The following is a 16,270-nucleotide window of genomic DNA, read 5'->3' as shown; positions in this document are numbered from 1 at the left end:
TGGGCTGACATTCTATGGTCTAAATCTATTTTGGTTAAATTCTGCTTGTTTTTATTTTACACTTTATTCTGTTCCCTCTGAATCAGAATATCTGTGAGTGGACACTTAAATCTATTTTAGAAAACTCCCTGGGTTTTCTGAAGTTCAGCCAGATGTAGAGACTAGCCACCTAGAATCTTACTACCCTGACCTGACTTCTTCCCATTCTACCCAACTCATCCCACAGCTTGTCTCTCATTACAATAACCTTTTTTAGCTTTGCTTTCCATTCCTGACTCTGTTAAATCTGTACACTTTCTGCAAATAAGTCACTCATTCAAAAATCCATTATCATGCGTCGAAGAATTCATTACCAATTCTACTAGGATGAAGGAAAAGAGGGAAGTAAAATGGCTTGGTCATCAGTGGTTGGAATTTTTTCGGTTTTTGTTTGTATATATGCAAATATTCCTTATTTATGGTATTTTTGCATGTACTTTTTAAAATGTGTGGGACATCTGCCATGTATTTTTCAGGATTAGTAGTCAACTTGGTTTGTCTGGTTTTTTTTTTTCCTTTTACATGTAAACACATGGAGAAAATTCATCTTTACTCTGAGATTGGTTATTTAGCTATGTTTTCTTCTTGATCTTCGATGGTCTCATTTTTAATGTGCACCATTTCAGCCATGAGAAACACATATAATGTGAGGTATGGACTGAATTCCCCACCATCCCCCCATCACTAATAGTCTCAGAACAGTTAACTGAAAACAAACCCTACAAGATCACACCCCTCCCCAACATCAACACTCCAGGTTTCCTAATTCCCGGGTCAACTACTGTCTCTGCTCCAGGCGCCTTGGCCACCTTGCAGCCCTCAAACCACCACACATGACCTTGCCTCTAGATGTCTGTCCATCCTCAGCCTGAAAAGCTCTACCCCAGAGAGACACACAGCTATTACTATCACTTCTTTTTGGTCAAAAATCACCGCCTCAAAGTGGTCTTTTAGTTATCTCATCTAAAATATTCTATTTATCTACTTCAATTTTTCTTCTAACACAATAAATTTTACTCATTTGTTTTTCATCTGTTACCATTTGTTAAGAGTATAGGCCCCATGAAAGAAACAAATTTTTTTCAGTTTCACTGGAAATTGTGTTCCCAGGGCCTACAAGATTGCCCAGTGCATAATTAAGTGCTCAGCAAATATTTGTTAATGAAACTTGGTACCTGCCATTAATCTGAAATACTCTTTATAGATTCATACATACTAGAGTGAGTTCCTGAGCTCTGCTTTTTACCCATGTGTCTATGTTTCAGTTAGTACCCGATCTTAATTATTTCAGCTTTAAAATACATTTCAGTATGTGGCCGTGCATATGCCCTGTGATCGCTCACAAAAATGTGACTGACCGAAAGTGCCAAATTACACTCCCGATGAACTCAAGAATGACCGACTGTGCCAAGTTAAACAAGAATCTGGTAAAAAATGTGTTTGAAACTATATTACACTTCATAGTTATAGGAAGAATGGACCACTGTATTTAAATTTGTTGTGTATGATGTACTGTGATTATATACGAGAATGTCTTTAATCTTAGGGAACATATATGCTGAAGTACTTTGTGGTCAACTGTCATGATATATGCAATTTAATTTCAAATGGCTCCATAAAGAAACAAGAGATATATTTATAAAAAGATTAATAAGATAAGCAGAGGAAAAAGAGGAAGAAAGGAAAAGAAGGGTCAAAAAATGTAGCAAAATGTTAACTGATAAATCTAAAAGTTAAGGATATTTCTTTGTGTTATGTCAACTTGTCTTGAAAAAATTTCAAAATAAGCTTGTAGGAAAAATGTGAATCTTACCAAATGCCCTTTTAGTATTTACTGACATTTATTTTACTTAATATATATAATTCCTCCCCCCAGCATTAAGCTATTCTTTGATTTCTGATAAAAATACTATTTGGTCTTGCTTTATTCTTCTTCTAGCATATTATTTTAGGACATTTAGTATATTATTTATCATTTTTGTTATGTTCAAAATGAGACTTGATATTTGTGCTCTAATTGGAGGTTCTCTATCAGTTTTTGCCTTCATGATTATGTTACATCTTTAAAATGAATTTGGTAAAATTCCACCTTTTTCAATTACTTTAAATTAACAACTTAGAATGATCTATTCCCTGAAAATCTGAAAGGATGTGACCATTCAAAGTAGTTTTATATTTAAGTATCCCTTAAAAAGTAATTCTTTAATATTGTTCTATGTCTTTCATTACTTAGTGATTTACATTTTTTTTCTTCTTGGGTGAATGCTGCTTCACTAGAATTTTTCCTACAAAATGATTTCACCAAATTTTCACAAAATTAAAAGATTTAGTCATATAAAGCTACACATATAATATTTTCTTATAATAAAAGTGATAATTTTTTCCTTGAAATTTTCTAGTTGATTTTTGGCTAAAGATGCATCCTATTAATTACAAGTCCAACTTTCTGACCAGACTATACTCCATAATGAAGTGCTGCAGAAAAAAAAAGCAAATGTGTGTGGATTTTTGAAAACTTGGTCTTACTCTAGTTTCCTAAAACTTTAGATCAGAGTTTAAGAATACCTTTATTTCTCAGGAAACAGACAGACATCAGTGCCAAGACGAAAAGCAAAAAGCCATATATGTACGCATTATAACGGAAGGCCAGGAACACCGCAATTCATCCCCAAGTCAGCTGTGAAGTCAAAAGCAGCTACAGCATCTACACACACTAACCAGTCCAGTTCAGTTACTCACTCACCCCCCACCCTCAATTACACAAGGAGAAGGATGATTGCCTTTTTTTCTCTAAATGATTTTCTCTTGGCCTTTATAATCGCTAAATTTGCTCACTCCATTACCACGCACACATACACCCAGGACTTAACCAGTGTGTATTAAGAAACACACACGTTAATGAGTGTGGGGATTTGCACTATCACAGAACTGACAATGAGACTGAGGGAAATTCTAGATAAATTGCTAATTTAACACTTTTGATTTGAAATGGTTCTTTCAATACTGAACATATATTTATTTGTCCTAACCCTAAAATAGCAACATCAGAGGTAAATTTGCTAGTTAAGGTTGTATATAATTATAATTCTCCCTTCTTGGCGCCAAGAAAATGATGATGAAGACTAATTAAAAATCTATATTTTTAATAAATACTATATAAAAACATGGTTTAAGGCTGATCCTAGATCATCTCTGTACTCAATAGTAATCCTTACTATATTACACACTTTGTCTCTTCTGTTTTCCAAATTTTTAAGATGCAGTTTTATTAGATAAACTTTCCTCAGAGGCATGTTCACTTGCTCAGTGCATTACTAAATCCGCTCACTGTCATTCTGTGCTAAGAGGTAGCTCAGTACAGTCCTTAGGGCAGGTCCAGCAAGCAAGCTCACATCTGCATTTAGCTATTGCTGTTATTTAGCCTTACCTAATCTGGCATTTTTTTTTCCCTTCACTTGTGGGGGAATAAACAATGAAAAAAAAAAAAAACCCACACACAAATAAGTGTTAAGTACAGAGCAGAGATTCAATATGGAGCAGAGATTTCTTGCAGGCTGAAGCTGGTAGTTATTAAGACTGATGGATGCATAAATAATGGCTTTAACATTTATAACTTAATTTTTAGTTTGGTAAAATTAAATAGGTAATTCAAGAGAAGTAAAATAAGTGGAAACTTTGGGGACATAAGTTGAAAAGATGAAGTTTTGTAGCTCAAATAGGTCTGAGTTTCGCCAAGTGACGTGTCTTGGGACCTTGCGTCTGGGTGAAAGCAGTCACCTTTGTGGCGGGCAGGCGTCATTAGGGCCATATGTACAGTCGTGAGTGCCTCTTACCTGATACAAAGGGCCATCCTGAGAGCAGACTTGCGAAGCTGAGCAGTTCAGACACCGAAACTGCGGAGGAGATGAACTCATCAGATAAGAGGCATCCACAACTGGATACATATTTAAAATATTTTAATGTCAAACATGAGGCAACATGATTAATTTTAAGTAAACACTTTCCAAAATATGGCAGTTGTTTTTGGAAAAAGACTTTAATAACTTAAGTGACTGGTAAATTTTAGCGTGAAATAATTTTAGTCTCTAAATATGAATTTTGTTAACATTCTGCAAATATTTACCAAAATGGTGACCTATCTTATCCATCTCTTCTTCAAATACTAAATTCATGAGAAAACCCTTGCCGTCTCAATCCAGGAGAGGCGCCTTCTTTCTTCCTTCTTTTCCTGTGATTAATCTCTCCTAGATCTCTTCTTCAAGCACTGTTTAAGAGTCTCAGAGCTCTGCAAGGGGGCAGGGAACTTGTTTCAGCCTACAGGGGACCCATTTTCTGCTTCGGATTAGGTTCTTTACGTTCTCACATTAGACTCTTGGTCTCCATAACTATTTTAATAGCATTTGACTGTGAGCTCCCCGAGTCTGATCTTATTCATAGTTGCAATCTTAATAGCTAAGGGGCAGAACTGGCACACAGCAGCCACTCAAAAAAAGGTTTATGAGTAAACCAATGAATGAATATGTTTTTAAACTAGTGAATAGATTCAATTCTAAATGCACTGTCTTTTAGCAGTTTGTGTGTGTGTTAGTCGCTCAGTTGTGTCTGACTCTTTGTGACCCCATGGACTGTAGCCCATCAGGCTCCTCTGTCCATGGGATTTTCCAGGCAAGGATACTGGAGTGTGGGTTGCCATTTCCTCCTCCAGGGGATCTTCCCCACCCAGGGATTGAACCTGGGTCTCCTGCAATGCAGGTGGATGCTTTAACCATCTGAGCAACTAGCCATTCATATTTTAAAAGTCATTGCCAAATCTTGATTTTTCAAAATTATGTTGAACATTTATTAAGCATAAATATTTGAACTATAATGGAATTATGAAATATAAAAACATACACTTTGAAATTTTACATATATGAATTCAACATTGCATGACTCTTCAAAATGAAAATATAGATAACAATATTTCCTCTAGAAGTCACTCTCTGAATTTCTGGACAAGGCTCATCAACAGTTAAGGCACGCCCTGCACTGCTCTCCTTGACAACATTCCTCCCCTCCTCTGGCCCATCAGGCTTTGCCTAACTATGCAAACAAGTCCCAGACAGCATTTAACAAGGGAGGAGTTGGGTGGAAAGAGGGAAGATTCACTAAGTGGTATTTTTTCCCTGTTAATCTATTTGGTATCAGTTAAGCTAGATGTTTGTTTCTCCAAAAATTGCTTGGTAATGCAAAGAAAGCACAGCAAGACAAACATGGTGGAATAACTTTAGGTAAGGACTGGCAGGGGTTGTGGAAGCCATAAAAGCTTCAGGGTTATCTGGGAAAGGGGGAGTCCTGAGAGTAGGTACTCAACCTACCCAAGCAAAGGGAAGCAGGAAATTCACGGGGAAAGCTGAGGCTGAAGAGACAGAGAGATTAAGAGTAGGCTCGCAGGCGTGAGACCAACTGTAGGAGTATAGAATTATAATAATAATGAAAGTAAACATATGTAAGTTGTTAATAATACAACATTTATTATGTCAGGCACCCTGCTAAGTACCTTATTAAATAATATTTCATTAGTTCTTACTAAATTTTTTTTTAAGATCGGTATTATTACTCCAAGTTTAAGGATCAAAAAACCGAGGCAAACTATGCAGCACAATACAACTGGGAGGAAACAGTTGTGACAAACATAACGAAGATAGATATCCAGATACATAAGGAACTCCTAGAAGTCAGTAAGAAACACACAAACTTCATAAGGCAAAGAAAAGGGGCAATGGATTTGGAAAGAAACTTCACACAAGAAACACAAAAGTGAAATATGCAGTGCTGGCGCGGGTGTCAGAAAACTCACGCGTTATTGGTGGTGGTATAAACTGGGAAATCCTTTTTAGAGAACAATTTATCAGTGTCTATCAAAATTTAAAACCTGCACATTCTGCTGTGAATTCACACCTGGAATTTATCCCATGAATATGCTTCCACATGTGCAAAAAGATGTCTGTACTGGAATACAGCATGTCTGTAATGTCAACTTGGAAAATGTCCACCAAATGAGTACTAATCAAATCATACTATAGCTGCACAAATGGAATACTAACCATTTGTTTCAAAGAATTACTTTAAAATTTACTGATTCTCCACATGGCGTATCAGCACATGAGAAAAAGAAGCTGCAAAACAATATATATGATCCCATTTACGTTTTTAAAAATGTGATGAAAACACTGCGTGGACATTTTAAGCAGAGTACATGTGTTAGTACAGATGTGCAGACCACAGGGTAAACCCGTGGTCATACATCACGTCCTAAAATCTTATTACTCAAGTGTTGGTTGCTCGCAGTCGTGTCTGACTTTGTGTGACCCTATGGACTATAGCCCACCAGGCTCCTCTGTCCACGGAATTTTCCAGGCAAGAATTACTGGAGTGGGTAGCCAGTCCCTTCTCCAGGGGATCTTCCCAACCCAGGGATCTTACCCAGATCTCCCACATCGCAGGTAGATTCTTTACCATCTGAGCCACCAGGGAAGCCCAAAAGATGTGTCAGAAGTGGGACACACTTCTGAAAGGATGGTCCAAAGATGAGATGCACAGGCATCCCCTGGAAGCTTTTAGAAATGCAGAATTTTTGTCTTCACTCTAGAACTACTGAATCAGAATCTGTATTTTACCAACATCCCCAGGTGTTTTGTGATTTGCTTCCAAGTTTGAGAAGCAACAGTTTTAAAGAAAAGGTCCATTTTCTCCCACTAATAAGCAGAAGAGGAACACTGATCTTGAGGCACAAATATTGTTATGAACTAAAAAATTTCTAGGACTTAGCTAAATCTGACCAGATATGCAATTCCGAAAGATAAAAGTCTTTCAAAAACGCAACATGATGAAGACATGGATCCAGAAAGAGCAGAGAAGACAGTAAACAGGCTGAGCCTGAAATGGACCGGCCCCAGGACAGAGGTGGGGAGGGGCCCAGATGCTGCGTGGTACAGGCAGAGATGTCCTGCTCTTGAGGAGTGGAGGCAAATCGACTGCCAGAGATTCTCACAGGAGTCTAGCAAGAGGACATGGGGAAGAGGTGATGTGAATATGGGGTCACCTTGCCAAAGGCCCAGAAGGTCAGAGGTGATGTCCAACATGAAAAGGGAAGAAAACCACAGACTTGACTCAGACAGAAGAGGACTGCAGAACTTTAGAGAGCACCCCACAGCACCAAACTGAATACAAGACTGCAAATGCCAGTCCAGTCAATGCAGAAGTTTAATTCACTGCCAATCACAATCCCATTCTCAAGCTCACCTACATAAATGGGGAAAACCAGCCAATACAATTAAGAAAATAATAATAAAGAGCTTTGACCTAACAAATACTGGTAGACATCATAAAGTAACATAGAAGGCCCAACTAGTTTCCTTAATTTGAACTTTAAGTATATCCCAAAGAAAATGGATAACTGAAGAGTTTTAGGTAGAGATGTCATGTGATCAGATTTTTATAAAAGCTATAATGTGAAATGCTGGTGTAGGATAAGTCCTGCTCAGAAGGACAAAACAATGTCCAGAAACATAAACAGATATCACATCTGCACGTGTACACATACGTCTAGATACATATGCAGAGACAATGGTGACATCTCGAAACAATGAGGTGCAAATCGTGAATCATTCAATAAATTGTATTTCTGCCAAAAAAATTTCTTAGAATAAATTGAGAGTCTTAGCCTCACTGTAGATGTATGTGTAAATGAACAAGTCCTGGGTAGATTAAAATGTTTAATAGAAAAAAGTACAAGAAGTGAAAGAACCATAAATTGGTCATTAGTTTAGGAAATAACACCAATCCCAGCCCAAGACAAAGCCAGTTAGCAATGCCAGTAGGTAGAGTAATGTGAGCTTTTCAGGCTGGTGTCTTGCTGGCAGTGAAGGGCAGAGATGGGAAGCAACGTGACTGCAATACATATGCTTGAAGGGGCTTAATCAAGAGAAAATTGTTTTATTGCTAATTTGTACATTCACCCCAACTGTCAGAGTTTATCAATTATGAAACCTCATAATTAATTGGAACATGAGCAAAATTTAACAGAAAACGAATGGGAAACAGAACAAAATGACCTTTAGGCTGTATCTGCATAACCATTACCTTATAAGAGACACAACGTTCATTCAATTTACTCTTCTAACAAATACTGAGTATCTCTACGAGGCACTGCTTTAGGTGCTGGAGACTCAGAGTGAACAAATAATCACCCTGCCCTCAGATTACAGCTGCCCTGAGAGCAAACAATAAACATACTAAGAGGCATACTACGGAAAACGGGGAGGCAAGGAAGGGGATTAAGAGCGTCAGACGGGTGACGCAGAAGCACAGCTCTCTGAAGGGGTAACGGGAACAAGGGAGGCAGATACGGGGGGAAGCAAGGGCAAGCCTGGCACGTCAGAGGAAACAAAACACAGAGGCCGCTGAAGCCAGAGGGCAGGAGCAAAGGGCGAGGTGAAAGACGAGGAAAACCTGCGTGGGGTCCGCCCTGTACAGGTCCTTGGAAGGGCTGCAGCTTGTATCTAAATGGCATTAGATGCTACTGGAGACTTTCGAGCACGGAAACATGTTCTAATTTGCTGCTGTGCGAGGTGAGGATGGAAGGAGGCACGGGTGGCAGCCAGAGCAGAAGCCTGGAGCCCAGGCAAGAGACTCTCACAGAAATTCTGGAGAAGAGTGATGGCGGCTTGGACCAGAATGAGGACCTGATAAGATGCAACTGGATTTGTATTTTGATGGCAGAGTTCAAAGAATTTGCTAAGGATGGAGAAACTAATCAGGACAGACTTCAGGGATTTTGGTCTGAGAAACCAGAAAAATGAACTACTCATCTTGGAGTTGCTGAGACTGTGAAGCTGAGGGAGAGACGGGTTTAGAGGAGGACAAACAAAAAACAGAGTTGTCATGCTAAAAAAATGAAACGGGCTACTTACTGCTGTACCAAATATCAAGTGTGGTATTTTTTTTCCTATTTGTTGATTTAGTTTTTACCTGAATAAAAATCTTAGGATACTAAAACCATTTTTTGGAACCAATTTTTAATAAAATATGCCTTACACAAGCAGGGGATTTAAACTATTCAGAAATGTGTAATCAGACACATACTTGTAGTAAAGACTGAATACACTCTATTAATGACAATTTCTATGAATTAGCTCTTTCAAGCTCTGCCATTAGAATAACTGGCAGTGTGAGTGACCTTTGGGAAGGGACCTCGAGAAGGACGAGTGAGTGCCAGGAGAGGTCCTGCCATGGATGACTAGTTACATCTCTCTAACCTGAAGGCAAACCTATTTATAATGATGATTTCAAGCACTGACACGTACTGAAGTGTCCCATGATCAAAGAAAGCTAAAATTATACCTATACGGTATTACTATTGTGTGTAATATCACAACATTTAGCCCCAGGAGGGCTGGTCAAGTGAGAACTGACTACCCTTACAGTCTGCACTGGGTCCCTGGAACATTTTGGTTGGAAAGAATTAACGAGGGTGATATACGTACAACCATTTAAAAATATATAAAATGTCATAGAAAGGCAAGCATTAATTTACCAAATACAAAGACAATTAGGAAAAAAATAAAAAGGAGCCCTAGAGAGGTTTCATGAGTTCCTCAAGGCACACAACCAGTTGGTGGCAGGACTAGAACGTAATTTATTCCTCCTGGTCATGAGAACTCAGCCTCACAAGGAAGGTATCATCACCCCAGTGGGATGCAAATTGAAAAAAGTTCTACTTAAGTTACATGCTTCATTTATTATTGTGTCATATCAAGACAGTTATTCTGGGGAAAAAAACAGCTCCACAAATGTTTACCTTCAATATAAGTATATTTTTGAACCACTGAAATTGTGTGAGGCTACAGTTCTTAATTTTGTGTTTTTATAATTACTACTGTATTTCTTATTGCTACAAATTAGCCTTGCAATTCCTACCCCTTCAGATGTCCCTAGTATCGATGTTACATATAACTCAGGTAAGATACACTAGAACGTTCACATTAACCCTGATCAAAGATATAGTTCAAAATACCAGCTCCTTTGGGGTTTTAAAAAATGTTCTTGGGTTTCTTCTTTTAATCATTTCTCTCATATCTCCTGGGGCCTCAGGTACAATAATCTAAATCTGGTATCAGAAACCACTGCAAACTCACTTACCCTTCGGTCCAATCTCATATTTTCAATGTAAAGGAGGTACCTGAAAAAAAGAGTATCTAGATTCTACCCTACCTGTCCTCTCTACCACACACAAAAATATCTTAACCATTAAACACACTAGTCAGGGCAGAACTTAGAAGTTTCCATATTTTATTGGGGTTCAAAAAAAATTTAAGTGCCATCTCCTCCACTCTGAGTCGAGTTCTGAACATATTGAGATCAGTGTTTTAAACTCACCTTAAACATAACAAAACCACATGTAACACAGACCTGGGTCTTATACTTGGGATCAGCTATCATGCAGTCACCGAGGAACCCGTTTCTTCTCTTTCCCTAGTTTTTTTTTTAAAGTGTCTCAGTAACTATTAAATTTGATTAACATAATGATAAAAAACTAATTATACACATAGGTAAATATAAAAGCAATTTACGTTTTCGCCTCTTAGTCGCCATCTTGTCATGTAGATGAACTCCATAGTATGATCCTTCCCCATAATTTCACCATTGCACAGCACATCCAACTTTAAAAAGAATAGTTACAGATCCATTAACATAAGTAACTCTCAATTCATATGAGTTTTACACATTGTTTTCAAAGTTCAAATAAGATTCAAATAGTTATATCAAAATAGAAGCAGTATCCATTATTTGAGGAGAACACTGGATCTTTCTATTAAAAACAAAGGCTCACCTCGTAGGTATTAACAATTCATACGTAAGTAACACAAACCACTGTCTGTCCTGCCCCACACACCTCTATCTCAAGCTCAGCACATAAATCTGAAACGCAGTGTGAACTTCCTTCGTCTCTGTGCAGCCGCTGAGGTTTTAGACATATTTCTGTGACCGCCTCTTACTGCATGAGAAGGAAGTGGAGACCTCACAGTTCCTCCTGGGACGTTTACCTTATGGGTTCGTCTCTCATTTGAAGGAGCTGCTTTCATTCGTTTGCATCTGCAGAGGGTAAATGAATGGCTGTGGATGTGTGATCTGGGGGCCTTTGAGGAGGCATTCAAGTTGACAGAACAGTAAGGCCCAGACCACAAGCCTGAATCTCCCAGGGCTCTCGCTTTCTGCTTTGCTTGGTTGGTGATTTGCATAATATTGGGTTGGCTACAAAGTTCACTCAGGTTTTTCTTACATCTTACAGAAAAACCCAAAGGAACTTTTTAAGGGTTTTAATGAACTATTTAAACACAGACTAGAGTTTTGAACTTTATGTATAAAATGAGTGTAGTTCCAATTGTAGTAGTTGATGCTAAATTTATTGCTTTTTTGATGACTTACGGTGGCATAAACGGACCCACATAATGTTTCCCAGAAACCACTTTATTTTTAAAAGACAAAGCAGATAGTTTTATTTTATCTTGACTGTAAAATCCATAAGCAAAGAGGTAAAGGGGTTTACTTAGGATGCAATTACAATCAGGTATACTGTTTCTATTATTGTCATTTAAAAACCAAACAAACCATCCTGCCTGAATTACCAATACTGTTACAGAAGCTCCAGCTGTTAGGTATTTCATTAAATTACTGGCGTACTTGTAGGGCAGCAAGATAAGGGGGGGGGGGGAGAGTAAATACTACTAAAATCATACATAAAGTTCTTAGCATTGGGATAGGAAAAAAGCTGTCTGTGGAGTCAGTCTCTTCCCCATCCATCCTTTTCTATAAAGAAGTGTAGCAAGGGCCAGCAGCAGGACTGCAGAGAGTAACAGTTCTCTCAGCTCTAATAACTTCCTGAAAGCTAGAAAATAACTCAGTGAGTCACACCTGAAAGTAAGGAAATAAAACTGCAAGTGGTATTCTGCAAGAAGAGAATCAAGAGCAAAACCAAATTATAAAGTTTCATTTTCTATTTCACTGTGGTTCTATTTATAAGTTGTTTTTATCTTTTACTTTTTATCAAGTACATATGGCTTTGATTAATGTTCACAATTTTTCCCCAATGTAAAAGCTGCTATCTCTGGAAATTTTTTTTACATTTGTAGGACCAAACGTATAAGAATTAATCCTTAATCCATAAATTAATTAGTCATTTGTAAGACACTTTAAAATAAGTTCAGGTTCAGAGGTTTCCTCAAAATACAGACTTAATACCTGGTAATGCCTGTGTTTAAATCTTACTTTCTTTCTGCCATGATTGTTCGTATGAATACTATTGTATATAAGCCTGAAACAACTATGTTGCCTTTGGTGCCTTTGCTTATATGGGAATCTAGCCTTGGTCTTAAAGGTTTTTTAGGTGCTACTAGTGGAACTCGGAGAAGGCGATGGCACCCCACTCCAGTACTCTTGCCTGGAAAATCCCATGGATGGAGGAGCCTGGTGGGCTGCAGTCCATGGGGTCGCTAAGAGTCGTTCATGACTGAGCGACTTCACTTTCACTTTTCACTTTCATGCATTGGAGAAGGCAATGGCACCCCACTGAGTGTTCTTGCCCGGAGAATCCCAGGGACAGGGGAGCCCGGTGGGCTGCGGTCTATGGGGTCACACAGAGTCGGACACGACTGAAGTGACTTAGCAGCAGCAGTGGAACTCAGAAGGGAGGAAGAGGAAATTAATACAAGTTGCAAGACTGTATTTGCGCACGTGAGAAATGGTAGCCATGTTCCCTCATTATAGCTTTAGGATGATAAACATTCTTGAAACAGGGCACACATTACAGGCTGTGCTGTGTTCAACATCAGGGCAACTGACCTCTCCTGTACAGAAACTAGTATGCTACATTTATGTAGACACAGTAAGCTGGTGTTACCAAGGGTTAAACAACGTATCACTTTTGCATACTACAGAACTAAATGAATATCAATTGCAAAATCCCTTTTCATAAAACAACAATGTTTTACATTCTGAAAAAGAAGTCTTTAAAGAATGTTAAAATAGGTTGGAAAGGTCTCAGACTGAAAAAATGAACATACCATAAAGCACGCAGCCATTAGAAAAAAAACTATCCGTTTTAGCTGGGATATTTATTTCAAGAGTACTTACTGGTAAATATCTCCTCTAATTATAAACTGTTAAATTTGTAAGTATCATGTTCTACTCAGGACATTAAATTCAAAAATACAGATTATACAAATAGAATGTGTGTACATCCAAAAATTAAAATTTTAACATGAAAATAACCAAAGTTTCCACAAAATTAAATGTATTCTTAATTTTTACTTTCTTTTGTTAGAATTCTCCTTCAGATTAGAATTATCAAAATAATCACGATTAGATTATTAACTTACCTCATAAGAACTTGGAAGTTTTAGTTTTAAACTTAGAAATTTTTTAATAGTTCCCACAGTTACACGTGTAGAACACCGAATGAATTTCTTCATTAAACCCTAAAGGAAATAAAGATTATTAATGAAAATATTTTATTATGCTTTGGTTTTCTCATTTCCTTAGCAGTACTAATCCACTCATTAAGCTTAAACATCAATAAAATATAAGCACCAATCTAGAATGAACGCCACAAATGAGGCTGTAGACATGGTAAACCTGAACCAATTTGTGAAAGAAAATTATATCCCCAAATCTTAACAGTTATCAATATTCAAACAAAAACAAAACCAAGCAATTGAATCTTTAAAAGATATAAAGTGTTACTGCTACTTATGCTTAGGAAATTTGGTCAGCAATTTGGAGACGTTCCTTAATTCATGAAGTCAGAAAGTGGAAGTATCCAGCCGAAATACATTCCTAGCAAAATATATTTCCCAGCAAAGACCAACAGAAACTAATCTATTTACAAATGACTCCTGATCACAATTCGGATGGTTAAGTATCCATTAAGAAGAAAACAAGTCGAAAGTCACATCCAAAGCAAGAGGCACTTGGCCCGCTTCGAATGAGAAGACCGACGTTCCAGACAGCGCGAGAACAGAGCGACGGACGACGCACACGGACGTTCTGCTGTCTGCTCACGTCAGCTCGGCCTCATCAAGGTTTCTAAACAGCCTGTGCAGACTTGTTAGCGTGTTGCATAGGTCCCAGTTAAGTCAGAGAATAATGTGAGGGTACCAGAAGACCCTTTAAGTTATTTTCATCTGCGGGGAAGTCTAATGATAAAAGAACCTGTAGAAACGACCTGGTGGCATCACTCATAATCTTTTCAAAATTACTAGTAAGTATAGAGACCTCAGAAGATAAAGGTTTTAAAACTAGGCAAAAGCTTGTTTTTTGGAATTTTTAATCCAATAAGGTCTGACATCAATTGCTAACAAAATTCCAGCTTGGATTATTTAATATTTGATGTGTAAGTACTTTGGAAATAAAAATGTAACAATTATGCATTCTCTCCATAGAAATGTTATATTGACACCACATTTGCTGCTTTTCCTATATATGGGCTATACTTTCCATTTTATCTCACAATTTTTTGTTGAAAACTGAACATTTTAATGTGGTAACACTGGAAATTAAATTCCTGCCTGTTCCTCAGGGATTCCTGTCATTATTTAATGACCTTTTAAAACTAATTCTGCAAAGTCTGTATTCTTTACAGCATGTATGGTCAGCTAACAACTGAACAGAGATTTCCTTGCAACCAGTCAGTTTTCCAGTCTTTGCTGAAGGACTCTGTATGAGTTTTGGGGCATACCTCTAACACTTAACCAAGCTGTTGACAACTCTACCTTGGTCTTCACTTCTGGCTTGTGCAGAACCTCGATGTCAGCCAAAGGTGAGCGTTTAGGGCCTGTGAAGGAGATCAGCCCTGGGATTTCTTTGGAAGGAATGATGCTAAAGATGAAACTCCAGTACTTTGGCCACCTCATGAGAAGAGTTGACTCACTGGAAAAGACTCTGATGCTGGGAGGGACTGGGGGCAGGAGGAGAAGGGGACGACAGAGGATGAGATGGCTGGATGGCATCACTGACTCGATGGATGTGAGTCTGAGTGAACTCCAGGAGTTGGTGATGGACAGGGAGGCCTGGCATGCTGCGATTCAGGGGGTCGCAAAGAGTCGGACACGACTGAGTGACTGAACTGAACGTCTTTTCTGAGCATCTACACAATCCTGTGTATATACGTGTCCTTCTAGATTCCTATGAATATTTTTGAGTTTCTCAAAGCTGCTATGTATTTTGATATCTGTAGACATCTCATTCTCTGCTGCTGCTAAGTCGCTTCAGTCGTGTCCGACTCTGTGCGACCCCATAGATGGCAGCCCACTAGGCCCTGCCGTCCCCAGATTCTCCAGGCAAGAACACTGGAGTGGGTTGCCATTTCCTTCTCCAATGCATGAAAGTGAAAAGTGAAAGTGAAGCCGCTCAGTCGTGTCCAACTCTTAGCGACCCCATGGACTGCAGCCCACCAGGCTTCTTCATCCATGAGGTTTTCCAGGCAAGAGTACTGGAGTGGGGTGCCATTCTCATTCTCTAGTTTTTCCTTTTAAGCTTTTTGGCTAAGTCTACTTTTTGCCCCAAATGTTATTTATACTTCAGGCAGTCATGCAGTTACAACAACATTTATTTGTATTTAGTTTCCTCCTCCTGCTCCTCCCTAGTCCACGGAGAAGGTTTTATCCATTAGGCAAGCGTCCAGTCAGGTCTAATATAGACAATCTTTTAAGTACAGTATTCTAGGATCCATCAGACAAATTATAATTATTTGGCAATTAGGCTTTGAAAAAGATCCACCTCCTTCTGTCCTTTGGTGCTTGAGAAGCTGCAGTAGCATAGTGGGCTGTGATTTTTACCAGGATGTTTCAGAGCTGAGAGTAGAGGATGGGACTAAGGCAAGTTAAAATTATTCTTACCAAGAGTCAGACATTTTTTTCTCCATTGGTTTCTGCAAGGGTTTTAGCCTTTGGTTAACTATCAGATTTCTGAAAAAGTCGATTATGAAAACTTTTGCCAGCTTTTTCACTGATTTTATGCAGGAGCAAATTTTTGGAGGTCCTTATTCTAATAGTTTCACTGCGTTCTTACTCCTGACTTCGACGTTTGAACTGCAGTAGGTGTACTATATAAACAATACATTACTGAGAATCTCATCCTACTGCAGAGGAATGAGATGGTTGAGAAGGCTATAAAGGAACCTAGGAATAATTTT

At 38.4% G+C, this 16,270-nt stretch overlaps 1 protein-coding gene across 3 annotated transcripts in view; it reads right to left on the bottom strand.

The window, feature by feature from the left end:
* PCGF5 (polycomb group ring finger 5) overlaps positions 1-16,270 on the bottom strand; it is a 56,216-nt gene that overhangs the window by 6,865 nt on the left and 33,081 nt on the right. For 2 of the 3 annotated variants that reach the window (XM_019952810.2, XM_019952812.2), the window contains exons 6-8: positions 13,458-13,556; positions 10,653-10,742; positions 3,873-3,932 (exon numbers count right to left, since the gene is read on the bottom strand). In XM_019952810.2, the coding sequence (XP_019808369.1) occupies positions 3,873-3,932; positions 10,653-10,742; positions 13,458-13,556 (249 nt within the window). The remainder of the gene's footprint in view (positions 1-3,872; positions 3,933-10,652; positions 10,743-13,457; positions 13,557-16,270) is intronic. The other variant, XM_019952813.2, reaches the window with a different exon arrangement.

This window comes from Bos indicus, chromosome 26, assembly GCF_029378745.1.
Source record: "Bos indicus isolate NIAB-ARS_2022 breed Sahiwal x Tharparkar chromosome 26, NIAB-ARS_B.indTharparkar_mat_pri_1.0, whole genome shotgun sequence".
NCBI lineage: Eukaryota > Metazoa > Chordata > Mammalia > Artiodactyla > Bovidae > Bos > Bos indicus.
This window is presented reverse-complemented; position numbering and strand designations above follow the sequence as displayed.